We start from the raw sequence: 27,617 nt of genomic DNA on the forward strand, positions 1-27,617 counted from the left end.
CTTGTCAGGACTGAAAAGCCTGCATTATTAATGTGGAAGATGCCATGTCAGACTGGCTTAGGAAGTCCAAGCTGTAGTACAATGGCTGCACTGCAGAAGGTTTCACTTTTCCCAAATCCTTAGTAAACTCCTTCACCCCTCAGTGACAGAAATCAATGGCATGCGATTGAGTATCCTTTAAAATTACTTTCAAATGCTGCGAGAGAACCTGAAAACATCTTTCCAAGGCAAATACAACCAAGCATGGATTTATTGTCTCTTTGCCAAGCTGTCCTCAGCTGAGACGATCAACTGCTCAGCAGCTGAGAGGAGACTTCAGAGGGAAATCACCCCATCATGTTTGCTTTTGTAGAGAACTCAGTGACATGTTTGTTACATGAGTAAATTGTAAGCCACCTGGCAGGGCCACCAAACACTAGCTGTCATTGCAGGAGACTTATAACTGAGAGCTGAGGTTTTGTAAATTAGTAGAAATAAGGTGAAAAGAAAGCTGTGGGATGTAGAAACTGACAAACTGACCCAGTGCCCAAGTATCATCAGGATTCTTTAGGGGAAAACAGGAATGTGAGCATCTCCTCTCACTCACAGGAAACAATCATTTTTAAAGTCATGCTTTTACTTTGAGAATTGTGATAAATCTTTTCTTTTTATTTGTTAGAGTTCTATTCTATTTATTAAAATTCTGTGCTGATGCCCTGAATAGGTCAATTAGAGTGATTTGCAGGCAAGTAAAAAAGAAAACCTCATTCCAGGTGACACTAAAAATAGGAAGCATACACCTTCAGAGCAGCTTTATTCACAATCGCAAAGAGGTGGAAGCTACTCAATCGTCTCTCCACAGATGAATGGATAAACAAACTGAAGCGTGCAACCCACAATGGAGTATTACTCTATAACGTGGATGAACCCGGAGGACATCATACTAAGTGAAATAAGACAGTCCCCGCCCACTTTTTGATGGGGTTGTTTGTTTTTTTCTTGTAAATTTGTTTGAGTTCATTATAGATTCTGGATATTAGCCCTTTGTCAGATGAGTAGGTTGCAAAAATTTTCTCCCATTCTGTAGGTTGCCTGTTAATTCTGATGATAGTTTCTTTTGCTGTGCAGAAGCTCTTTAGTTTAATGAGATCCCATTTGTCGATTTTGGCTTTTGTTGCCATTGCTTTTGGTGTTTTAGACATGAAGTCCTTGCCCACGCCTATGTCCTGAATGGTATTGCCTAGGTTTTCTTGTAGGATTTTAATGGTTTTAGGTCTAACATATAAGTCTTTAATCCATCTTGAATTAATTTTTGTATAAGGTGTAAGGAAGGGATCCAGTTGCAGCTTTCTACATATGGCTAGCCAGTTTTCCCAGCACCATTTATTAAATAGGGAATCCTTTCCCCATTTCTTGTTTTTGTCAGGTTTGTCAAAGATCAGATAGTTGTAGCTATGCGGCATCATTTCTGAGGGCTCTGTTCTGTTCCATTGATCTATGTCTCTGTTGTGGTACCAGTACCATGCTGTTTTGGTTACTGTAGCCTTGTAGTATAGTTTAAAGTCAGGTAGCGTGATGCCTCCAGCTTTGTTCTTTTGGCTTAGGATTGACTTGGCGATGAACAGACACTTCTCAAAAGAAGACATTTATGCAGCCAGAAAACACATGAAGAAATGCTCATCATCACTGGCCATCAGAGAAATGCAAATCAAAACCACAGTGAGATACCATCTCACACCAGTTAGAATGGCCATCATTAAAAAATCAGGAAACAACAGGTGCTGGAGAGGATGTGGAGAAATAGGAACACTTTTACACTGTTGGTGGGACTGTAAACTAGTTCAACCATTGTGGAGGTCAGTGTGGCGATTCCTCAGGGATCTCGAACTAGAAATACCATTTGACCCAGCCATCCCATTACTGGGTATATACCCAAAGGACTATAAATCTTGCTGCTATAAAGACACATGCACACGTATGTTTATTGCGGCACTATTCACAATAGCAAAGAGTTGGAACCAACCCAAATGTCCAACAACGATAGACTGGATTAAGAAAATGTGGCACATATACACCATGGAATACTATGCAGCCATAAAAAATGATGAGTTCGTGTCCTTTGTAGGGACATGGATGAAACTGGAAAACATCATTCTCAGTAAACTATCGCAAGGACAAAAAACCAAACACCGCATGTTCTCACTCATAGGTGGGAATTGAACAATGAGAACTCATGGACACAGGAAGGTGAACATCACACTCCGGGGACTGTTGTGGGGTGGGGGGAGGGGGGAGGGACAGCATTAGGAGATACACCTAATGCTAAATGACGAGTTAATGGGTGCAGGAAATCAACATGGCACATGGATACATATGTAACAAACCTGCACATTGTGCACATGTACCCTAAAACCCTAAAGTATAATAAAAAAAAAAAAAAAAAAGACAGTCCCCAAGAAACGAATACTGCATGATTTCACTAATATGAGGGTCCTAGAGTAGTCACGCTCAGAGACAGAACGCAGAATGGTGGCTGCCAGGGTTTGGGGGAAGGGAGGAGTGGGAGTTTTTCAGTGGGTATGAGGTTTCAGTTTTACAAGATGAAAGGCTTCTGGAGATGTGTTACACAATGATGTGCATGCAGTTAACACTACTGAATACTACACTTACAAATGGTTACGATGGTAAATTTTGTTATATGTTTTTACCACAATTAAAAATAAAATGTTTAAAAGGGAGATGTGGCTGGGCACAGTGACTCATGCCTGTAATCCCAGCACTTTGGGAGGCCAAGGTGGGTGGATCACCTGAGGTCAGGAGTTCAAGACCAGCCTGGCCAACATGGTGAGACTCTGTCTCTATTAAAAACACAAAAATTAGTTGGTTGTGGTGGCAGGTGCCTGTAATCCCAGCTACTCAGGAGACTGAGGCAGGAAAATCCCTTGAACCTGGGAGGTGGAGGTTGCAGTGAGCTGAGATTGTGCCATTGCACTCCAGCCTGGGCAACAAGAGTGAAACTCCGTCTCAAAAAAAGAGAGGTGTAAGTTTGCAGGAGATATTTATAGGATGCTTTTGTTTACATAAGGTTCAAACACATGCAGAAATGACAATAGAGTATGTTGTCAGGGATACATGCACATGTGAAAAATAGAAATAAAAAAGGAGGAGAATGCTAAACACAAAATTCAGGAGGGTGGTTATCCCTGGGATTAGGGAGGGAGAAAGATGGAACTGAGGATGGGGACAGAAAGCGTCAGTGGTGTTCCCGATATTCTTTGTCTGGGTTTGGGGCACACAGATCTTCATAATTATTCATTCGCCAAGAAAGAAAATACTCCCATTTAAACTCTGACATGCTCTGTAATCACATAATTTTTATTTTATATCTACTTTGTTTTAGAGAAGAAGAGCTCCTTTAGATCTATTTAGGCATTGGTTTTTATCATACATCTGCTGCCGTATTCAGTGCCTACCATGACCACTACTAAATCAGTGTTATCTTTGAGATCAGCCTTGTCCAATAGAAATAGAATGCAAGTCATTGATGTGATTTTAAATCTTCCAGGTAGCCACATTAGAAAAGGTGAAAGAGGCCAGCATAATGGCTCACATCTGTAATCCCAGCACTGTAAGAGACTGAGGTGGGAGGATCTCGTGAGGCCAAGAGTTGGAGACCAGCCGGGCAACATAGCAAGACCCTGTCTCTACAAAAAAAAATTATTTTAAAAGAGAAAAGGTGAAAGATACAGGCAAAATTAATTTTAACGCTGTATTTTATTTAACTCAATGTATCTAAAATTTTATCTTTTTGTAATTGATATGAAAATCCCTAATGAGATACTTTTCATTCTGTTTTCATACTTCAGCACATCTCAATTTGGACTACTCACACTGTAAGCTCTCAGTAACCACATTTGACTAGTGGCTACCATATTGGATGGTACAGATCTAGAAAGTACTTGAAACAGCAATTAAACTCAACTTGTACACTCCACAATGTGTGTATATATAAGGTGAATGGATGGCCTTATGAACAGTTATGTCCAACTTCATGCAGATCTAGGCCATAGGAACTAGTCTTGAGGCAACTGGGCCAACATCAGTTGTGAAACCGATTGATTGTGAGAGGCAGCCTGCTTTTCAGAAATGTGAAAATGTGAAATTGATGCAATATGGTAGTTGCAGAGCAACTGTCTGTGAGTATGAGACCAGTTGTTATTAGAAAAGCCTAAGAACAATGTAGCCAGATGGTGCTGGAAGCCTGCAAGAAGTGAATCTGGACTCTGAATGTTAGATTCAGGCGATGTGGCTTGCTAAATGCAGTTTTGTCACCTGTTAGATGGCTAGAGCCTGGGGGATCATAGTTAAGGGTCTGAGAGGCTGAGGCAGGAGAATCGCTTGAACCTGGGAGGCAGAGGTTGCGGTGAGCCGAGATCGTGCCATTGCACTCCAGCCTGGGCAACAAGAGTGAAACTCCGACTCAAAAAAAAAGAAAAAGAAAAAAAATTCAGTGGTCTTAGGTGCTCTAAGGCCAGAACTGGGGACAGAGACCAAATATATTTCAAATTGTACCACAGTTGTTTCTGTTGCAGTAGAAGGTTTATACTTGAACATCTAATTTATTCTCTATCATCATGTTGAATTCAGGAGGGAGAGAGAAAATCTCCTATGCCCACTTTTCTGTCTCGAAAAATATTCTCGAGAGTAGGAATTGCTTCAAATATTGTTTCAGGTTCCCAAAGGGCCTGTCATGGGACTGGGTACAATAGTAACTCAATAGACACTTTCCATAGAGACTAATTTCTCCTCAAAACAGGAAGGCCGCCTGGTCTGTAACACATCACCAAAGGAACACATGCTTTCTGTAAAAAACAATTCAAATAGTGGAAAACATTCGAAGTAGTAAAGTGCCAAAGCCCCCCTTTCGTGCCTTCCCGCTCACTCCCTTCTATTAAGATGTGGCCTGTGGGGACGGGCATGGTGGTTCACACCTGTAATCCCAACACTTTGAGAGGCTGAGGTGGGTGGATCACCTGAGGTCAGGAGTCTGAGACCAGCCTGGACAACATGGTGAAACCCCGTCTCTACTAAAAATACAAAAATTAGCTGGGCGTGGTGGTAGGTACCTGTAATCCCAGCTACTCAGGAGACTGAGGCAGGAGAATCACTTGAGGTGGAAGTTGCAGTGAGCCAAGATCGCACCACTGCAATCCAGCCTGGGCGACAGAGTGAGACTCCATCTAAAAAAAGTGGTGTGCGTCCTTCCAGAGGATGCTCTGTGAATTCACAACTATGCATAAATTCTCACTTGACAGACAAACGTATTTTCTCTCCTACATAAAATACATATTTGGCCTCGCTTTTTATATGGTGGACTCATACTGTACAATTACTGTTAGTACATATTCATTTTTAATTAATAAGTTTCTAATTGATAAATTATAAGCTGTACATGGCAGCCAGAGTGCTCCTTTAAGAATAAATGTAAGTTAGAAAAACAAAACAAAACAAAGCTGTGCCAACTACTCAGCTCAGCCTGCTGCACAAAGTCTTGTGGCAGCAGAAAAAAAAAAAAAAAGACTGTAAGCCAGATCCTGTCTTCCTTTGAGCCTGCGATGGCTCCTCAGTTCCCTCTCTGCAAGGCTCTAAGAAGACAGGGCTCTCTTCCTTTCCCCTCCTCTCTCCCTCTTTCCTGTTTCTCTTGCAACCTGCTCTTCCTCCAGCACATGGCCTTTGCCCCGGCTGGTGCTTCTGCCTGAAAGATTCTTCCTGTTTTTCTCAGGGCTCAGTGTCACCTCTACAGGCTTTGGGTCAAATGTTACCTTCCCAGTGAGGTCAACACAACCACCCTATTTAAAGTTGCAACCCTCCATCACCACACTCCCAATCCCCTTTACCCTGATCTCTCTGGTAGCCTTCATTGCACTTAATGGCTTTCAAACTTACAAATTCACTTATCTTATGTATGATGTTCTGTAAGTTCCCCCTTGCTAGCCTGTAAATTCCACAAGAGGCCAGGCATGGTAGCTCACGCCTGTAATCCCAGGACTTTGGGAGGCCGAGAGGGGAGGATCACTTGAGGCCAGGAGTTCAAGACCAGCCTGACCAACATGGTGAAGTCCTGTCTCTACTAAAAATAGAAAAATTAGCCAGGCCTGGTGGTGGGCACCAGTAATCCCAGCTACTTGGGAGGCTGAGACAGGAACATCATTTGAACCCAGGAGGTTCAAGTGAGCTGAGATCTTGCTGCTGTATTCCAGCCTGGACGACAGAGCGAGACTCCATCTCCAGAAAAAAAAAAAAAGAAATGTATGACTTTTCCTATAAAAACTTGTCTATGTAAGCCATCAGGGAGTTTGGTTCTTAAGCATGAGAATCACCCAAGTCTCCTTGCTTGACATCCTGTAACACATGCCTCCCTTTCTCTTGCTACAATCATGATGTCAGTGTTTGGCTTTGCTGTGCTCGGCACAGATCCAAGTTCAGTTTGATAACAATCTCCCTCCCACAACCAAAGCTATTCTTGGCACCCTGAAATAGATGGGGATCCGCCACCTAGAGAAAAGAAGATGAGTATCTACCAGGCAGGCCAGCTCCAGGCAGGACCTGGAACATGCAGCCCCAGTTCTCTCCTGGCATCTCTTGCTCGTGCCCAGGCAGAAGCGCCTAGAGTGTGCTAAATGACAGGGCTGAGGTGGAAATTGGAACACGTCCTTGCAAAAATAGTATAAGGCAGCACTCATGATGAACGGAGGTATATACACTAGGTGAGTTGGTGGACTTTCCATCATTAGTAAGAAAAGCAAAGAGGAGGCTGTCTCTATAAGCATAGAAAAAATAAGCTCAATATATAGGTTACCTGATGAAAGGGTTAATATGAGAAGGCAGAGGAGAGGGGGTAGGGGCACAAAAGAAAAGCAAATTAGGGCCAAGCACGGTGGCTCACGCCTGTGATCCCAGCACTTTGGGAGGCTGAGGCGGGTGGATCATGAGGTCAGGAGCTCGAGACCAGCCTGGCCAATATGGTGAAACCCCATCTCTATTAAAAATACAAAACTTAGCCAGGAGTGGCGTCGCGCATCTATAATCCTAGCAACTCGGGAGGCTGAGGTAGAAGAATCGCTTGAACCCGGGAGGTGGAAGTTGCAGTGAGCCGAGGTCATACCACTGCACTTTAGCCTGGGCAACAGAGGGAGACTCCACCTCAAAAAAAAAAAAAGAAAGAAAAAAGAAAAGCAAATTAGTGTGGTTGCGGTGGCTCATGCATGTAATCCCACCACTTTGGGAGGCTGAGGCGGGTGGATCACTTGAGGTCAGGAGTTTAAGACCAGCCTGGCCAACATGGTGAAACCCCGTCTCTACTAAAAATACAAACATTAGCCGGGCGTGGTGGTGTGTGCCTGTAGTCCCACCTACCTGAGAGGCTGAGGTGGGAGAATTGCTTGAACCCAGGAGGGCAGAGGTTACAGTGAGCCAAGATAGCGCCGCTGCACTCCAGCCTGGGTGATAGAACAAAACTCTGTTGCCAAAAAAAAAAAAAAAAAGAAAAAGGAAAGCAAATTAAATTGCACTGAAAAATGCATGTGTGACAAGATCATACTTATCCACTATAGCGTAATATATAAAACTGTGGGTTCTGAAGTCAAACTACTGGTTTCATCACAGATTTGCCACTTATAAGCTCTTTTATGCTAGGGAAGGGGTGCTTACCCTGTCTGTGTTTCAATTTCTTCAAATGTAAAATGGGGTTATAATTGTACATGTGTCAGAAAGTTGTTGAGTGGATCAAATGAGATAATATATTTAAGTTCTTGGAACCATATGGTTATAAAGGCATATAGTAATGTTCACAGAATATCAGCTAGTATTCATAGCTTTTAGTAATGGTCAGTATCATCGAGTTTGTGTGCACCTGTGCCTTCATTATCTATAAGACACATAATGCTCAGGGCACTGAACTGCTCCACCATCAGGGGTCTCTCACCCTGAGTGGTGCTGGGTGCATCCTGGAAAATTCTAACAGCCCACATTCCCTTTTATACGTACCAGGAAGGCCCTTCTGTTAACACTGTTTTCCTTCAAGCAGATCACAATGCAACTGACTAGATTTTTGTTTCCTTTTAAAAACAGCTTTATTTAGGTATAATTTACATAGGATAAAACTCACTCTTTTTAGCATACAATTCAGTGATTTTTAGTAAATTCAGAGTTGTTCAACCAGCATCACAATCTAACTTGAAAACTTCTCTGTCATCCCCAAAAGAAACATGGTGCCCACTGGCACACACTGCCTGTTACCCCTCCAGCCCCAGGCAGGCTGTAAGGGTTTGCTGCTGAGCCCCAGTCCAGCCACCCAGGCCCTTCAGGGAGTGCAATAAGCCACCTTATTTGGACTCCCCTAAACTATAACTCCTCAGTGAAACATTATAAGCAATCTCCCATGATGTGTAATTTCTACAGACAGCTGCCTTCGGCCATTTCTTTTTTTTTCTTTCTGATTTGAAAATGTGTCTTTTTTAATTGCAAAAGTAATAAATATTCATTGTAAAATACATAAAAGTGCAAAGAATTGTAAGAAGAGACAAATTTCTCATAATCTTACCGCTAGATGGAACTGTTAACATTTTTAAGTGAGTCATTTTTTTTTTTTTTTTTTTTTTTTAACAGAGTCTCACTCTGTCGCCAGGCTGGAGTGCAGTGGCGCACTCTCAGCTTACTGCAACCTCCACCTCCTGGGTTCAAGTGATTCCTTTGTCTCAGCCTCCTGAGTAGCTGGGACTATAGGCGTGGGCCGCCATGCCTGGCTAGTTTTTTGTATTTTAGTAGAGATGGGGTTTCACCATGTTGGCCAGGATGGTCTCGATCTCCTGACCTCGAGATCAGCCTTCCTCGGCCTCCCAAAGTGCTGGGATTACAGGCATGAGCCACCGCACCCAGCCCATATATGATTTTTTTTTTTACAAAAATAGAATTATATTATAGATACCTTCTTATAGTCTCTTTTTGTTTAGTATAAATATTATTTTAAAAATTTCCTGTCATTAAACATTTCTGTACAGTTTTGTAATTTCCCCAAATTTGTTCAATTATGAGCTCATCATTGGACATTGTTTCTTATTTTTTTCTATTATACATAATACCTTTTTCACATCTCTGGAGATCTATTTCAGCACACATCTCTGCCATTTGTTATACTAACCTCTCTCATTCAACTTGGAATTATTTCTTTACTTACTATGCTAATTCATGAAAGAAAAATTTAAAGATACAAGGAAAGTAAAAGTTCCACTGTAACCCAAACTCTTAGGAACTACTGTTTGGGCAGTCCCAATCTTGGGGTATGTCCTTCCCTATTTTAAAATGAATATGATAAAATAAAATGAATATATCACTATAGATATATTTTAAACAAAAACAAGATCATATTCCAGGTATTTTGAAAATTTCCAGCTTTCTGTTATTGATACCTAACTCCACTGTAGTATGAGAACAGACGTTGTATGATTTTCTATTCCTTTAAATTAATTGTTGTGTGTTTTATGGCCTGGAGTCTGGGTTTATCTTGGTGAATGTCCCATGTGAACTTGATCTTGAGAAGAATGTGTAATCTGCCATTGCTGGATGAAGTAGTAGTCTATAGATGTCAATTATATCCAGTTGATTGATGGGGCCATTGAGTTCAACTATGTCTTTACTGATATTCTGCCTGCTGGATCTGTCCATTTTCTATAGAGGGGTATTAAAGTCTCCAACTATAATAGTGGATCTATTTCTTCTTGTACTTCTATCAGTTTTTGCCTCACATGGTTTGTTTTGGGTTTTTTGTTTTGTTTTGTTTTTCGGTTTTTGGTTTTTTGAGATGGAGTCTCTCTCTGTCACCCAGGTTGGAGTGCAGTGGTGTGATCTCCACTCACTGCAACCTCTGCCTCCAGGGTTCAACCTATTCTCCTGCCTCAGCCTCCCGATTAGCTGGGACTAACTACAGGTGCCTGCCACCATACCTGGCTAATTTTTTTATGTGTTTTTAGTAGAGATGGGGTTTTGCCATGTTGGCCAGGCTGGTCTCGAACTCCTCACCTCAGGTGAGGCCAGGCTGGTCTCAAACTCCTGACCTCGTGATCTGCTCACCTCGGCCTCCCAAAGTGCTGGGATTACAGGCATGAGCCACCATGCCTGGCTTGCCTCACATGTTTTGACACTTTGTTGTTAGGTGCATACATGTTACAAATTGTTATGTATTGACCCCTTTATCATTATGTAAAGCCCCTCCTCATCCCTGATAAATTTTCTTGTTCTGAAGTCTGCTCTGTCTGAAATCGATATAGCTACTCCTGTATTCTTTTGATTAATGAGTATAATATCTTTTTCTCTATCTCTTTACTTTTGATCGATAAGAGTTCTTAAAGTGTGTTTCTGGCCAGGTACAGTGGCACACACATGTAGTCCCACCTACTTGGGAGGCTGAGGCAGGAGAATTGCTTAAGCCTAGGAGTTTGAAACCAGCCTGGGCAACATAGACCCCATCTCATTTAAAAAAGTAAATAACAGTGTGTTTCTTGTAGACAACATATAATTAATTGGGTCTTCTTTTTGGTCCACTCTGACACTCTCTGTTTCTAATTAGTGTATTTAGACCGTTGACATTAAAAGTGATCGTGATGGGTATGTATTAATATTCACCAAATGTTTTACTGTTTTTTTATTTTTTGCCCTTGTTCCTTGTTTCTGTTTTTGTCTTCCACACTTTCTGCCTTTTGTAGTTTTGACCATTTTATATGATTCAATTTTTCTCCTTTCTTAGCATATCAATTATATATTATTTTTTACTTTTTAGTGGTTGCCCTAGAGTTTGCAGTATATATAGTTTACGACTAACCCAAGACCACTGTCAAATTACACTATACACCTTGCAGGCAGTGTGAATACCTTATAATAACAAAATACTCCTAATTATTTCCTCTTGTTCTTTGTGTCATTGTTGTCATTTGTTTCATTTTATAATAAGCTATAATTGTTTGAATACATTCTTGCTATTATATTTTGTTTTGTTTTTGTTTTTTACTTAGAGATGGCGTCTCCCAATGTTGCCCAGGCTGGCCTCAAACTCCTAGGTTCAAGCAATCCTCCTGCCTCAGCCTCCCAAAGTGCTGGGATTACAGGCATGAGCCACCTAGTCCAGCCTGCTATTATTATTTTGAACAAACTGTTATCTGTTTCATCAATTAAGAATAAGAAAAATAAACATTTTTATTTTAATCTTCATTTATTCCTTCTCTAATACTTTTCACTTCCTTATGTAGATCTGAGTTTCTTACCTACATATTTTTCCTTCTCTCTGAAGAAATTCTTTAACATTTCTTGCAAGGCAGGTCTTCTGGCAACACATTCCCTCAATGTTTGTTTGCCTGAGAGAGTACCTCTCTTTTACTTTCTTTTTTTTTTTTTTTGAGATGGAGTCTCGCCCTGTCACCCAGGCTGGAGTGCAATGGTGCGATCTCGGCTCACTGCAACCTCCGCCTCCCGGGTTCAAGTGATTCTCCTGCCTCAGCCACCTGAATAGCTGGGATTACAGGCGCACACCACTACGGCAGCTAACTTTTTGTATTTTTAGTAGAGACAGGGTTTCACCATGTTGACCAGGCTGGTCTCGAACTCCTGACCTCGTGATCTGCCCTCCTCAGCCTCCCAAAGTGCTGGGATTACAGGCATGAGAAACCAAGCCTGGCCCTCTCTCTCTCTTACTTTTGAAGGATAATTTCACAGAATTCAGAATTCTAGGTTGGTGGGTTTTTTCCTCTCAACACTTTAACCATTTCATTCCATTCTTTGCTTCTTTGCATGCTTTTTGAGAAGAAGGAAGAGGTAATTCTTATCTTTGCTATTTATAGCAAATAATTACTTCTAATCTTCCTATGGCTTCTTTCAAGGTTTCTTTTCTTTATCTTAGGTTTTCTGCAGTATTAATATGATATACCTATGTGAAGTCTTTTGTTTTGGGGGGTTTTATGCATTTAACCTATTTGATGTTCTCTGAGCTTCTTGGATCTGTGGTTTGGTGTACAACATTAATTTGGGGAAATTTTAAGTCATTATTGCTTCAAATGTTGCTTCTGTTTCATTCTTCTGGTATTCTCATTATGCGTATGTTATACCTTTTGTAATTGTCCCACAATTCTTGGATATTCTGTTACCACTTTTTTTCCAGTGTTTTTCTCTCTCTCTTTTTTTTTTTTTTTTAATGGAGTCTTGCTCTGTCGCCCAGGCTGGAGTGCAGTGGCGCGATCTTGGCTTAGTGCAACCTCTGCCTCCTGGGTTCAAGCGATTCTCCTGCCTCAGCCTCCTGAGTAGCACATGCCACCACACCCAGCTAATTTTTGTATTTTTAGTAGAGACGGGGTTTCACCATGTTGGTCAGGCTGGTCTTGAACTCTGACCTCATGATCCACCCGCCTTGGCCTCCCAAAGTGCTGGGATTACAGGCATGAGCCACCGCACCCAGCCTTTTTTCTCTTGACTTTCCAGGTTTGGAAGGTTCTGTCGAGATATCCTCAAGCTCAGACATTCTGTCCTCAGTCATAGCCAGTCTACTAATGAGCCCATCAATGGCATTCTGCATTTCTGTGACAATGTTTCTGATCTTTAGCATTTCTTTTTGATTCTTAGAATTTCCATCTTCTGCTTATATTACCTGTCTGTTCTTGCATGCTGTCTACGTTTCCCATGAGAGGCCTTAGCACATTAATCATGGTTTTACATTCACAGTCTGGTAATTACAGCACCCCTGCCATATCTGAATCTAGTTCTGATGCTTGCTCTGTCTCTTCAAACTCTGCTTTTTGCCTTATAATTTTTTGTTGAAAGCCGAACGTGATTCCTGTACTGGCTCTTCTGGAGGTTTCTGCCTTGTTCTCAGGGAACTTCCTACTTCAGTAAGCTGCAATTCCCTGTATTTGCCTGTCTGTTTCTCCAATTTTAGATCAGCAATTTGCCCTGTGACCTTACTTCTCTGCCAGATCTAAGAAGAGTTGCTGGTACTTCCAAGCTCCTTGCATGCCAGAGGAGAAGCCACACTAGAAGTCCCGTTGCCCATATTTCAGCTGGGTTGTCTTTTAATTGTTGATTTCTAAGTGTTCTTTGTACATCTGTATACAAGTTCCTTGTCAGATGTGTGATTTGTAAATATTTTCTCTCATTCTGTGATTGGTCTTTTCACTATTTTCACTAAAGCACAAAAGTTTTTAATTGTGATGAAGTCCAACTTATTTATTCTCTTCTTCTGTAGCTTATGCTTTCGTGTTACACCCAAGAAAACATTGTCTAACCCAGGGTCACAAAAATTTACCCGTATGTTTTATTCTAGGAGTTTTATAGTTTCAGCTCTCATACTTAGTTCTATAACCCATTTTAGGTTCATTTTGTATAAGGATTGAGGTAGGGGTCTAACGTCATTCTTCTATGTGTGGATATTTAATTGTCCCAGAACTATTTATTGAAAAGACTATTTTCCTCCATTGAATTATTTTGGCAACTTTGTCAGAAAATCGATTCAACATAATTGGGTTCTCTCTAAATAATTTTTAGCCTTTATTTCATTTCCTGTTATTTATGTTTTCATTTTATATGACACAATAGCTATTCAACATTGTGGTTCTCTCCATTTCAGCTTCAGTTCTACTATGTTTTTATTTAGATTGTCATAAAAGAGAAGGAAGGACATTCTGTTTGACTAAATGGGGAATCAGAGTGAGCATAGGCTCAAAGAATGCACAGAAGTGCAGAAGATTGTTTCAGAAAAAAATGAGCCCAGATGGCTAAAGTATAGAGAACATTTATGGCATTGTGGTAGCATTGAAATATGATGATGATGATTATTTTTTCTGCAACAGAGTCTTGCTCTGTCACCAGGCTGGAGTGCAGTGGCTTGATCTCAGTTCACTGCAAGTTCCGCCTCCGGGGTTCAAGTGATTCTCCTGCCTCAGCCTCTCGAGTAGCTGGGACTGCAGGGATGCACCACCATGCCCAGCTAATTTTTGCATTTTTAGTAGAGACGGGGTTTCACCATGTTGGCCAGGATGGTCTCGATCTCTTGACCCTGTGATCCACCCGCCTCAGCCCCACAAAGTGCTAGGATTACAGGCGTGAGCCACCGTGCCTGGCTGAAATATGATATTTTTAAATGATAGAAAAGTGTCAGAAGCAGATTGTGGATAGTCTCTGTAAGTCTGGTCAAGAAATTTATAAATTGGATGGGCACAGTGGCTCACATCTGTAATCCCAACACTTTAGGAGGCCAGGGCAGGTGGATCACCTGAGGTCAGGAGTTTGATACCAGCCTGGCCAACATGGCAAAATCCCATCTCTACCAAAAATACAAAAATTATCCAGACGTGGTGGCACATCCCTGTAATCCCAGCTACTCACGAGGCTGAGGCAGGAGAATTGCTTGAACCCAGGAATGGAGGTTGCAGTGAGCCGAGACTGCGCCACTGCACTCCAGCCTGGGTGACAGAACCAGACTCCGTCTCAAAAAAGAAAAAAGAAAAATGAGGACTGTAAAACTACACTAGAATTGATAATTAAGAAGTCACTATTGTTTTTAAGAATTCAATTTTAGTTCATCAGCCAGGTGGAAGCTAAATGTCGTTATACCGAAGATTATATGACAAAAATATAAATATAGCAAGTTCAGAGGTAAAGAAGAGACAACGGTCCAGGGTGAGTGGTAGGATCACAGTCAAGAGAAGTTGCGTTATTACCCCAAGTGGAAAAAATTTTACATATTTGCAAAGAAAGGAAGGAGCCATTGGGGAACATGAGACTGAAGATAAGAGAATGATAGGAAGCAAGAAGGAAGAAAAGAGTTCTTGTTGGAAGGGAAGGGAGGATAACTGAGGGGAAATATTCCATAAGAGTTATGAGGAGGGGCCGGGCACGATGGCGCACGCCTGTAATCCCAGCACTTTGGGAGGCTGAGGTGGGCAGATCACTTGAGGTCAGGAGTTTGAGACCAGCCTGGGCAACATGGCAAAACCCTGTCTCTACTAAAAATAAAAAAATTAGCCTGGTGTGGTGGCACTTGCCTGTAGTCCCAGCTATTGGGAGGCTGAGGCAGGAGAATGGCTTGAACCCGGGAACTGGAGGTTGCAGTGAGCTGAGACCGTGCCACTGTACTCCAGCCTGGGTGACAGAGTGAGACTCAAAAAAAAAAAAAAAAGAATTATGAGAAGGATAAAATATATCACCCTGGGTGGGAGAGAGAAAAAATTAGCATTAGATGAGCAGAGAGAACTCTTTTCCTTCTGATTTGGAGGGAAGGGTGAAAAGTTGGGGGTGAGTGCAAATGGAGAAGAGGATACCATCCCTGGGAGTTTCTGTGAGACGCCCTTGCTCTTCATAGCACAAGGAAAATTTACTGTAGGAATTTGTGGGAGTAACGATGAAGAGAAGTGCCACAGTCCCCTGCAAAAGCTTCACTTTACTCACACAAATCTCTAAACAGGCCATTGGCCATATTTCCATGACTTCACCAGGAACACTCTCCATGAGAGATTGGGTCAAAGGGCTGATCTAGATTGAGGCATTGACTTGGATCAAGCAAAGACTGAGGTTAAAAGTTTGCTAGTCAAGTCAACCTTTAAGTGTATAAAAGCATTTCTGGCTAGTGATCTGTTTCAGCATTCGGGATCCTGACACTTCAGTGAGAGGGAAATGCACCCAACGGTAGTTTAGCAAAGAGGATTAGCAAGAATCTAAACTTATTTGTGCTCTGTTCCTTGTCATCATCAATACTATTGTAATAACATGAGGACATATTTCTTAGCTACTGCTTTGACTTCATGTATAGAGAGTTGCAAGATTGGCCATTGAAGCTGGATATTGGCACTGCTGATTAAAATTGGGAGGTGGCAGGGAGAGAGAGAGAAGAGGGGAGAGAGGTGAGAGGTTACACCTTTCCCTCCTCTGAGGGAAGGGAGGAGAATATGTATTAACCCTTGGTGATGGGAGAAGGCAGCCTTCCTGTGGTGGGCAACTCTGAAGCTGTCTGAAAGACAGTAGCAATGGTTGACTGGAAGACATTGACAGGTTTTAGGTAAAGCACATTAGAGAAATATTTTCCTTTGCAGAAACAATTTCCTTCCTTTGCAGGAGGAAAGCACAATCAAGTCTTATTTTATTGCCTAGAGATAAACAGGTCTGTGGCAGGCATGCTGCACTGTATTGCTTTTCTAGTCCTGTATATCAATATAGTGATCTCAGTAGTGACAAATAGTGACAAAAATGTTTTTGAGATTTTATACATATGTATATATATATATCCGTGTGTGTGTATGTGTGTGTGTGTTTGTGTGTGTGTGTGTATCCGTTCTGGGTTTTTCTACTTTGCTCAGGAAGGAGGAGAAACATAATTATTTTCACTTCATCCCAAATACCAAGTGAGTGTTTTTGGTTCATCTCAGACACTCATCCCAGTGACCATAGCTGCCAGTCATGATACAGTGGTACCCTGTACCTAGAAATACATTTTCTCTCCATATCTTCTCTTACCTACCAATAAGGGTTTCACTGGAATAAATTAAGCCAAGAACGTGAAGTTTTATGGGGTTTATCTGTATTTATTGCTATATAACAATTCATGCAAAGCTTAGTGGTTTGAAACAACAATAATTTACTCGTCGTCAAAATTTTAGACTTGCCTTGCTCAGCTGGGAGGTACTTCTTTTCCATCTGGGATTGGCTGAGGTTGCTTATGCTGCTGTAGTCATCTGGAGGCTCATATGGGGCTGGGTGAACCAAGATGGCTTTATCTACATGTCTAGTGGTCAGTGCTGGCTGCTGAGTCTGCATGGTCTCTCCACATAGGCAGCCAGATCTCTCTTTACATGGTGGCTCAGGCTCCCAAGAATGTGTAGGAAAGCCACAAAGCCTCTTAAGGTCTGGGTTCTGGCACTCACACTATGCCACTGACACAATGCCACAAGCTATTGGTCAAAGCCAAGCATAGGCCAGGCCAGTCAAATGTGGGAGAGAACTTAACTGCCACTTATCAATGAGATGAATTGTGGAGATTCCGTGGCCATTTTTAACCTCTTGCAGAAAAATTAAACACAATTCCATCTGCAAAATGCCTTATAGTGTATCTGACACAAAGCAAATTATTTTCAAAATGTTTATTGTTTTTATTATTATCATTACATATGAGCCTTTTCCTCCTGAATAAAAAACATTTTTTGAGTGTAAGGAGGTGGGTGAGTTTTTCTTTAGATGAACTGAAAGTTGATCAGAATATGTAAGACAAGAAAATAAAACCATCCAGCTGGGCATGGTGGCCCACGCCTGTAATCCCAGCATTTTGGGAGGCTGAGGCGGGTGGATCACCTGATGTCAGGAGTTCAAGACCAGCCTGACCAACATGGTGAAACCTTGTCTCTACTAAAAATACAAAATCAGCCAGGCGTGGTACCACATGCCTGTAATCCCAGCTACTTGGGAGGCTAAGGCAGGAGAATTGCTTGAACCCAGGATGCGGAGGTTGCAGTGAGCCAAGATCGTGCCATTGCACTCCAGCATGGGCAACAAGAGTGAAACTCCATCTCAAAAAAATAAATACATAAAATAAAAAAATAAAACCATCCATATAGGATTTGTTACACTAGTATTGAAACTAAATACACATGTTGTAGAAGAATTTGGGTATTTCAGCGAAATGCTCAGTTGAAGCGTGACAAATTTGGCAGACCTAAACTACGAAAAAGCAAATGAAAAATTTAAATTGTATTGAAATGCTTTGGATTTGTGTCCCCACGCAAATCTCACTTCGAATTGTTATCCCAGTGTTGGAGGTGGGACCTGGTGGGAGGTGACTGGATCACGGGGGAGGATTTCCCCCTTGCTGTTCTCATGATTGTGAGTTCTCATGAGACCCGGTTGTTTAGAAGTGTGTAGCACCTCCCCCTTTGTTCTTTCTTTCTCCTGTCCTGGCCATGTAAGACGTGCCCTGCTTCTCCTTTGCCTTCCCCCAATAATTGTAAGTTTCCCGAGGCCCCCCCAACCATGCTTCCTGGACTGCCTGCAGAACCATGAGCAAATTAAACCTATTTTCTTATAAATTACCCAGTTTCAGATAGTTCTTTAGAGCAATTCAAGAATGGACTAATACAGGTATAAAATTTTCAAAATGTCCCACTTACAAATTTCTTAAGATTTAAGAAGTCTCACCTCCCCCTTTGTATTCTATCTGATTTTTAATCTTTGATTTTTGTCTTTTCTCATATTGCTTTTTTTAGGAATTAGGGAATAAAATCCCAGCACGATGTTCCTCATTGGAGACACCAGTCCAGCTGAGGACAATAGAGAAGCCGCCCTTCCTCAATGTTCAGTATGTACTTAACATTGTACAATGAGGTGTACACGGGGAGCTTTACATTCAAGAATCATAAACATTCAAACTATTGAACGCACAGTGACACACTTGGGAGCCATGGGAAACTCCAAAATGTCACTTTAATGGCTTAACGTTCTTAGTCACAGAGAAGTGTAGCTCTTCCCAGGGCAGATGGGCAGAAGTACTGAGCTGTTTTCGTGATAGTTTGGTTATATAATTCGTTATAAAGAGCCATTCACCAATGTTAGCACACTTTCTTTTTTCTTTAGGAAAAGATGTATTAACCAGAGAACAATCCACCCCAATTTCCAGGCTGAAGATTTCATGATATCAGTCCAAACATCACACTATTTAACTCCCCAAAAAAACACTGGAAAAAAAGACTATCAGTGCTAACACATTTACATATAAAATCTCCACCTATGTACCAATTTCTAAAACAGTTATAAGACAGATACACAATTTGGGATAAACTAACAAAACAGACTATTATAAAATATTAAAAGCAATCCTCCTGGTCCATGGGCCCTTGTCGCCCCTTACTTGAAGTTGGCATAACTGAGAATGCGTCCATATATTCCTGCACCACCTTGTAGCAGAGCTCATACTGGTTCCAGGGTCTGGACCACACGTGTAGCCTCTGTAGCCACAGACTCTTGACATTCTGGAAGACATCCAAAATCCCTTCTACTTTCCCACGCGTTAGCTCACTTTCTATTGGTTGCCCTTGCAATAAAATTGACTAGGATTGAAAGAAAACTCTGCACTGGGCTAAACGACCTAAATTTTGGCTCTAACCTGAGACTATGGCCTCTTTGGCCTTCCAATGTAATGGCCTAAGAAACCTCTTAGAAATGATAGGATTTGTAGGAAGTATAGGATTTTAGATGGGGACAGGTCCTCTCAGGGATCTCTTACTGTTTTTTTCTGCCAATACCTATTCCCAGATACTCAATGTATGTCACCATTTGCTCTGGTCAAATATCCCAGTGAGCAATGACTATTATAGCCTCCTCAGCACTGGATTCCTGAACATTATGGGCTCTTTGGACACCAGGATGAAGCTTTGATATCTAAGTGATCTGGCTCCCTTTCTTCCTTCAAAGACATATAGCATTGTTCAAAACAAGCAAAGGCCACAGTCTCCCACCGCTATTTCTCTCCGTGGTCACTCATAGAATTTCAGAGTTGGAAAGATCTTCAAGACTTCTTAGTTCAATTCTAACTGCCTAATTTTATAACAAGCATTTATAAGATGTGTCTAAATAATACATCTTTAGGGGAGTGAATCGGAGATTTGACCTCTGTTCTCTATTCCACATTGCCACAATTGACTTGGTTTAGTTAAGCAAAGATATCTTCCAAAGATAAAAATGCTTTTGTCTTTATGGTTATTTATTGTCCTATGGTTATTTGTTATTTTTCCTAGGGTTTGTGGGTCTGCCAGAATATTACATTTTTGTCAGTCTCATGACTTACCACTTTTTTTTTTGTCCACAGCTTCCAGAATTATATGCATGTATTGAGAATTTTAATAAGGAGAGCAGGAAATCAAATCTTCTAAAAATGCACAGTATTTCACTTAATGAAGCACAGGAAGTACTTGCTAAAAACCTGAATTTCATGTCATTCACCAGGGGCACTGATGTGAGAAGAGATCTCCAACCTGTTATCAGGTGCACAGTGGTTAAAAAAGAGAAGCCAGCATCCATGACTGAGCTCCTCCACCGCAGCTTACTGGCAAGCTCACTCTCTCCCGTGGAGAGGCTCTCCAGGTCCCAGCAGAGGCTGTCACAGCATGGGATCTCCCCTCCCAAGCACACTTTTCCTTATGAAATTCTCATTGATCACTCGAACGCCTTGGCCCAAGTTACCGTACAGAAGAAGGTTCCAAGCACCAAAATCTTATGCAGACTAGGCATTTCCAGTGCCACCCCGGAAAAGTTCATTTTTGAAGATAAACTTCGTAGATACTTCTTAGTTGACCCAGGTAATTTAAACAGATGAGGCCATGTGGGAGAAAAGGAATGGAAATCTCATTGCAAATTTACTAGAGCAGAAATAGTCCAATACTGACCTACAGCCATTTTGTAGTTCTGAGGTTCATGGCTGCTATTAATATGTTTGCTTTATGCAGTGTCAATAAAATGCAGAACAAGCCTGGAGAACATAGAAAGACCCCATCTCTAAAAATAAACAAATAAATAAATAAAAATTAGCTGAGCTTGGTGGCATGTGCCTGTAATCTCAGCTACCTGAGAGGTTTAGGTGGGAGGATCACCTGAGCACATGTGTTCGAGGTGGCAGTGAACTACAATCACACCACTGCATTTCAGCCTCAGCAACAGAGCAAGACCCTGTCTCTAAAAAATGAATAAGTAAAAATAAAAATAAATTAAAATGCAGAACAGAGAATCCAGAATTCCAGGATCAAGTCTCGGATTCACTCTTAAAAAGATATATTGTTGGGCCAGGCATGGTGGCTCACGCCTGTAATCCCAGCACTTTGGGAAGCCGAGGCGGACGGATCACCTGAGGTGAGGAGTTCAGGACTAGCTTGGCCAACATGATGAAACCCGGTCTCTACTAAAAATACAAAAAATTAGCTGGGCATGGTGGCGGGTGCCTATAATCCCAGCTACTTGGGAGGCTGAGGCAGGAGAATTGCTTGAACCCAGGAGGTGGAGATCGCAGTGAGCCGAGATCGCACCACTGTGCTCCAGCCTGGGCAACGAGGACAAAACTCTGTCTCAAAAAAAAAAAAAACCATGAAACTTATGATGCTGAATTTTAATGCGAAGGGAGTGTCTTACACTTTAAGTCTCCATCTTATATAATTTGAGAGAGGTAATATTTTGTCATTTTGTTAATAGATTACATCAATTTGTGATAACCCTCTGAAGCAGTTTCTTGATTCAAGATAAGACCATTTTCACAGCAAATATTTTGACACCACCATTTTTATATTAAAAGTAGTGGGACGGGGCAATATGGCAAAACCCCGACTCTACAAAAAAATTTTAAACATTAGCCAGGCATGGTAGCATGCACCGGTAGTCCCAGCTACTCGGGAGGCTGAGGTGAGAGGATAGCTTGAACCCAGGAGGCAGAGGCTGCAGTGAGTCAAGATTGTGCCACTGCACTCCAGCCTGGGGAACAGAGCAAAACTCTGTCTCAAAGAAGAAAAAAAAGTAATGGGAGAGGCAGAAGGAGCAAATTTAAAGGAATAGATTGATTACTGTGAGTATATTTGGTCCAAAGAGTTGGAAGAGTTTTTGCTGTAACTCCCTATATTGACATCTTAACAGAGCCAAATGCAGGCTTCAAAATCCTTTCATAGAGTCCTAATTTGTGGGCTCTGGAGCCTAGGTAGCAGTGCAATTAAAGCAATGATAGGACTGGCCTAGATAATTCACAAAGTACACAAGTAAAGTCTGGGACCAGAGAGGAAAAATCATGAAAAGTGTTGAGACTCAGTAAGAAGAACTAGTCAAAAACCTATTGAAGAAGGGTTTTGGATGTTTGATAAGGTCTTGAACATTTATGACTTTGCCATCCATAGGGGCCAAGTTTTTCTTTCTTCCTAATGCATGAATTACCTGCTGCTTACCTAACTTCTGGAGGTCTCTGATGTGGTCTCACAAACTGTGTTGGAGTCTCTTCTCTGCCTCCGTATCTTCATTTCCTGAGATCCCAGAGGTAAATTTCTGGTACATGTCATGTCTATTCAAGAAATATGCTAGCTGGGCATGGTGGCTCACGCCTATAATCCCAGCACTTTGGGAGGCCGAAGCGGGTGGATCACCTGAGGTCAGGAGTTCAAGACCAGCCTGGACAACATGGTGAAACCCCGTCTCTACTAAAAATACAAAAAATTAGCTGGGCGTTGTGGTGGGCACCTGTAATCCCAGCTACTTGGGAGGCTGAGGCAGGAGAATCGCTTGAATCCAGGAGGCAGAGGTTGCGGTGAGCCAAGATTGCGCCACTGCACTGCAGCCTGGGCGGCAGAGACTCCGTCTCAAAAAAGAAAGAAAGAGAGAAAAAGAGAAAGAGAGAGAGAAAGAAAGAAAGATGCATGGAGTCAGGCAGGAATCTAAGTGAAGGGTATCCAGTAATCCCTTAGGGATAATTAGTATTTCAACAATTCATCTTCTACTCTCCTACTTAGTCCAGAAGAACTTTAGGATCCTGGTATTCCAAAGTATACTAAAGGACATATTCCTACTAGCACCAAGCACCGGGGGAGGAAAAGAGAGTGGGCGTTGCCGTTTTGCTCTTCTATCGTATGAGCTCCTCTTGTTCAGGCTAAATCCCATGGAATCATATAGCTTAGGAACCAAAAATAACAGAAAACTAAATAGTGGTTATTTTTCTCACATAATTAGAAGTCTAGGGGTACGCAGACAAGGGCCAGAACAAAGCTTTTTTTTTTTTTTTTTTTTTCGAGACGGAGTCTCGCTCTGTTGCCCAGGCTGTAGTGCAGTGGCACGATCTTGGCTCACTGCTACCTCTGCCTCCCAGGTTCAAGCAATTCTCCTGCCTCAGCCTCTCCTGCATAGCTGGGACTACAGGTGCCCACAACCAAGCCCAGATAATTTTTTTTTTTTTTTAATTTTTAGTAGAGACGGGGTTTTACCATGTTAGCCAGGATAGTCCCAATCTCCTGACCTTGTGATCCGCCTGCCTCAGCTTCCCAGTGCCTTTTATCTATTTATTTAATGAACACATTGTCATTGTACAAATATATGGAGTACAATATATGTTTCAATAGATACATATGTTACATAGTGATCGAATCTGTGTATTTATCCTGACCTCATGCACTTACCATTTCTTTGTGGTGATGACTTTTAAAAGCCTTCCTTCTAGCTATTTTGTAAGATACCATATCTTATTGTTAACTATCCTCACCTTACTGTGCAATAGAACACCAGAATTTATTCCTCTTATTTAACTGTAACTTTGTTCTCAATTATTTATTTACTTTAATTTTAATTTTTTTTTTTTTTGAGACACTCTGTTACCCAGGTTGGAGTGCAGTGGCACAATCTCAGCTCACTGCAGCCTCAACCCCCTGGGCTCAAGCAATCCTCCTATCTCCGCCTCTCAAGTAGCTGGGACCTCAGGTGCATGCCACCACAACTGGCTAATTTTTGTATTTTTTGTAGAGATGGGGTTTCGTCATATTGCTCAGGCTGGTCTTGAACTTCTGAGCTCAAGTGATGTGCCTGCCTTGGCCTCCCAAAGTGCTGGGATTACAGGCGTGAGCCACCGCTCCTGGCCCATTTTACATTTTGAGATGGTATCTTGCTATGTTGCCCAGGTTGGCCTCAAACTCCCGAGCTCAAGGAATCTTCCTCCTTCAGCCTCCCCAGTAGCTGGGACTACAGGTGCATGCCACTATGCAGGGCTTCTAATTATAACTCTGAACCCATTGACTGATCTCTCCCCATCCTCCCCTCCCACTCCCTACTCTGTCTCTGGTGACCATGATTCCACTCTCTGTGAAGCTATGCTTTCAAATGTCTCCAAGGACCCGGGCTCTGCCATTTTTTTGTGTGTGTAGCTTTTGTTTTCATGTCCAGAAGACATCTCTTTCACCCTTGGAGGCTGTGGCCACATTCCAGGCAGGAAAAGGTGGGATAGGATGAAGAGCCACATTGATACTTCCGTTCTCTTTTAATAGGGAAGCAACGATCTTCCAGAACACCTCTCCTTAGGTGATTTCTTTCTACATCTTCTTGGCCAGAATTGTGTCCAATCATCACCCCTTCCTGTAGGGAAGGCTGCTGAATAAGAGTTCTTAGCTTCCCCCTCTATAGCAGAGGAAGGCAGAAGATGATTGCAATGCGTGTGGAGTAAGCTAACCTAAAGTTTCTGTCAGAGATCATGACATGAAGCTTTTTTAAATTTTATTTTATTTTGACAGAGTCTTGCTCTGTCACCCAGGCTGGAGTGCAGTAGCACGATCTCAGCTCACTGCAACCTTCGCCTCCCAGGTTCAAGCGATTCTCCTGCCTCAGCCTCCAGAGTAGCTGTGATGACAGGGGCCCACCACCAAGCCCGGCTAATTTTTTGTATTTTTAGTAGGACAGGGTTTCTCCATGTTGGCCAGGCTGGTCATTTTGGGAGGCCGAGGCAGGTGGATCACCTGAGGTCACGAGTTTGGGACATGAGGCTCTTTAGTCATCAAAATCATCAGCTCTAAGACTTTCTCTTGTTAAAGATCCCCTTCCTTCCTTTTTGCCACCACTTCTTGCTATGCCAGGCCTCCAAAGATCTTGTCAAACTCCCTGAAACTTGGCAACTGGCCTTATGAACGGACTGCTGAACACCATGGCGTATCTGTTCTACTTGGGGAGGTATGAGCCCAATGAAGAGTCTCTGGCACCTGTCTTCTACTTCAGACATGCACAAAGTCTATATAAAGACTTCCTACCAGGCAGGCCCAGGCCCTCCCAGTATAGGGATGGAGGACTGACTGGGGTGGGGTGGTGCCTGCTCAGTCTTTGGACTACAGGTGACATGCTCAAATGTCACATGTGGGACAGTAAGGTCACCCACCAGAAATAGACCAGCCATCTTGCTTGTCTGCTGTGACCATAATTCTCCTTATACTTGTTCCCATGGCCCATTGGCTCCTGGTTTTACACTCCAACCCCTGCCTTCAGCCTTGATTTGTTGTTGTTTTCAGCGTTACAATGTATTTAGCCATGAAAAGGGTAGAAGGGAAGGGAAAGGGGAATCCCTGCTGGTCGGGGGAACATGTGCTTTGTCTTTGCTTGATTCTTTCTCCTTGGCTCATTAGCTACTTGAAGGAATTGTAACTGCTAATGACACCTCAAGCTTGTGGGTTCTGAATGAGTATGGAGAATGGCCAGATTCTAGCTCAGCCACTGCCCTTTTATACTTAGGGCTTACATTAGCATCTTGGAAGAAATGACACTAACAATCTGTGCACTTCTAACCCATCTTCCTCCCTGTTTTAGGATCCTTTTCTCCTCCCTGCTGCTTTTGGTGCTCTGCAGAGCTCTCCATGTGCACATTAAAGCTTTAGGCTGGGTACAGTGAATCAATCCTGTAATCCCAGTATTTTGGGAGGCTGAGGCAGTTGGATCACCTGAGGTCAGGAGTTTGAGACTAGCCTGGCCAACATGGTGAAACCCCGTCTCTACTAAAAGTACAAAAAAAGTAGCCGGGTGTGGTGGCGGCCACCTGTCATCCCAGCTACTCAGGAGGCTGAGGCAGGAGAATCGTTTGAACCCGGGAGGTGGAGGTTGTGGTGAGCCAAGATCGTGCCATTGCACTCCAGCCTGGGCAACAAGAGCAAAACTCCGTCTCGAAAAAATAAATAAAAATTAAAAATAAAGCTTTAGAAATGGCTTTCTGCCAGAAAGAGGGGATTCGAGTTCATCAAAGGTTTACCCTGTCCATGAAGCATCTCTGAGTAATGAAAGGCTGAATAAAAACACCATGCGATTCTTTGAAAATATGATTCTTTTCAGGAAAACAATTCATGGATCTAAGGGATCTGGAATGGAGATATTTTAAGGGGCTTGTGAAGTGGAGGCGCACCACTGCAATTTCATTCAGAGATGTAAAATACAACACTGAGAAGAGATTTGTAGAGAGCCAGGACATGCCTGATGTTATTTTCCCCCCTATAGTTCGCAAGTCTTTGGTCATTTATCCTCAAATTGATTATCAAAATGAAGGAAGTTATTCTCTTAAATGGAATATGTAGTGTATTAAAATATTTTGGACATAGATTTTTGCTTTTGAGAGCATTGAATTTATACACAAAAAGTAAAGAAGCCAAGTACCTGATAGAACATCTGAAGTGAGTGTGTACAACACACATGAAGGTGTATTGTAAAATTAAGCCGTTAATACGGAGCAAAAGGTCCGATTTAATCTGCTAACATGAGAAGTGGTTTGGATGGTGCAACCCATTTGGACCATGCAACCCATTTGGACCAGGGCTAAAGCAAATATAGGTCATATGCAAAGAAAAGGTGTAACTGAAGAACACTCAAGCAAGCACAGCTTTTTAAGGAATTTTAAGCACACAAAGAAGTTCATCATCATAAAAGTATTTGGTAAATTCAACAAACAAATTAACATCTGAGCATATAGAGATCAATATGAGAACTTAAATATAATCTATTAACTGTCCAGTGACAAAGAAGGAAACAGCATCCATGAAATAAGAACAGAAAGATTTGAAAAAGAACAAATTGGAAATCTTGGAAATGAAAGATATAGTCATTGAAAATTATAATAATAACCCTTGATAATTATCCCAGTGGTAGCCTGGATATATCTGAAGAGAGAGGGCTAACAAGTTGGAAGACAGCATTGAAAAGCTTATAGATCATAGCACTGTAAGACAGAAAAAGAAGAGTATTGGAGGGTAGAATGAGAAGTTCAGAAATGTATACAATAGAATTAGCAGAAAAAAAATAGGAGAATGGAAAGTAAGTGATATGTGAAAATAAAATGCAGAAAAATCTCAAGAAACACATGAGGCCTTGAACTGAAAAATCTCAGACTGATTAGCAAGATATTGAAAATAAATCGATACCCAGAAATACTGTAGCAAAACTATGGACCACTAAGCAGTAAAGGAAAATATAATCTATGAAAGAGAGATGGATTACATACAAAGAAATGACAAATTGACAATAGAACGCTCATTAACAATAGAGGTCAGAGGACAATAGTGCCATATACTTACAATGCTGAAGGAAAACAGCTGTCTGTAATTCCATAAGAAGCCAAACTCTCTCTGAGGAGTAGGGGTAAAATAAATATGTTAAAAAATACATGAGCCTAAAAATGTTTTACTATCCATAATCCCTTGCTTAAAAAATACTACTAATAAAGTATGTATTTTAGTAAGAACCCAGAGGGAATGCAAGAAATAATGGCAAGCAAATTGTTAACAATATATGTGTGTATGATTGTGTAGATATTAATATATATTTCCGGATTCTGTTTCCTAATATGCTATTTTTAAAAGTTGTCTCCATATAAATGAAATTATTCTGTAGTCTCCACTTTTTGTACTGTTTTTTAAAACCAGATTTTGGTATTAAAGTTTATGCTGTGGCTCACACCTGTAATCCCTGCACTTTGGGAGGCCAAGGCAGGCGGATCACTTGAGGTCAGGAGTTCGAGACCAGCCTGACCAACATGGTGAAACCCCATCTCTACTAAAAATACAAAAATTAGCTGGGTGTGGTGGCGTGTGCTT

The 27,617-nt window shown here is 41.7% G+C and overlaps 1 protein-coding gene across 3 annotated transcripts in view; it reads left to right on the forward strand.

The window, feature by feature from the left end:
- The window catches only part of C1AH9orf153 (chromosome 1a C9orf153 homolog), a 41,553-nt gene extending 14,200 nt beyond the window's left edge, over positions 1-27,353 (forward strand). For 2 of the 3 annotated variants that reach the window (XM_003279026.3, XM_012500780.2), the window contains exons 2-5: positions 10,814-10,897; positions 18,264-18,355; positions 19,862-20,037; positions 25,867-27,353. In XM_003279026.3, coding sequence (XP_003279074.1) covers positions 18,290-18,355; positions 19,862-20,037; positions 25,867-25,912 — 288 coding nt within the window. In that variant the 5' untranslated portion in view covers positions 10,814-10,897; positions 18,264-18,289 and the 3' untranslated portion in view covers positions 25,913-27,353. The remainder of the gene's footprint in view (positions 1-10,813; positions 10,898-18,263; positions 18,356-19,861; positions 20,038-25,866) is intronic. The other variant, XM_012500781.2, reaches the window with a different exon arrangement.
- The last annotated feature ends 264 nt before the right edge of the window (positions 27,354-27,617 follow it).

The sequence above is a fragment of the Nomascus leucogenys genome, chromosome 1a, assembly GCF_006542625.1.
Source record: "Nomascus leucogenys isolate Asia chromosome 1a, Asia_NLE_v1, whole genome shotgun sequence".
Taxonomy (NCBI): Eukaryota; Metazoa; Chordata; class Mammalia; order Primates; family Hylobatidae; genus Nomascus; species Nomascus leucogenys.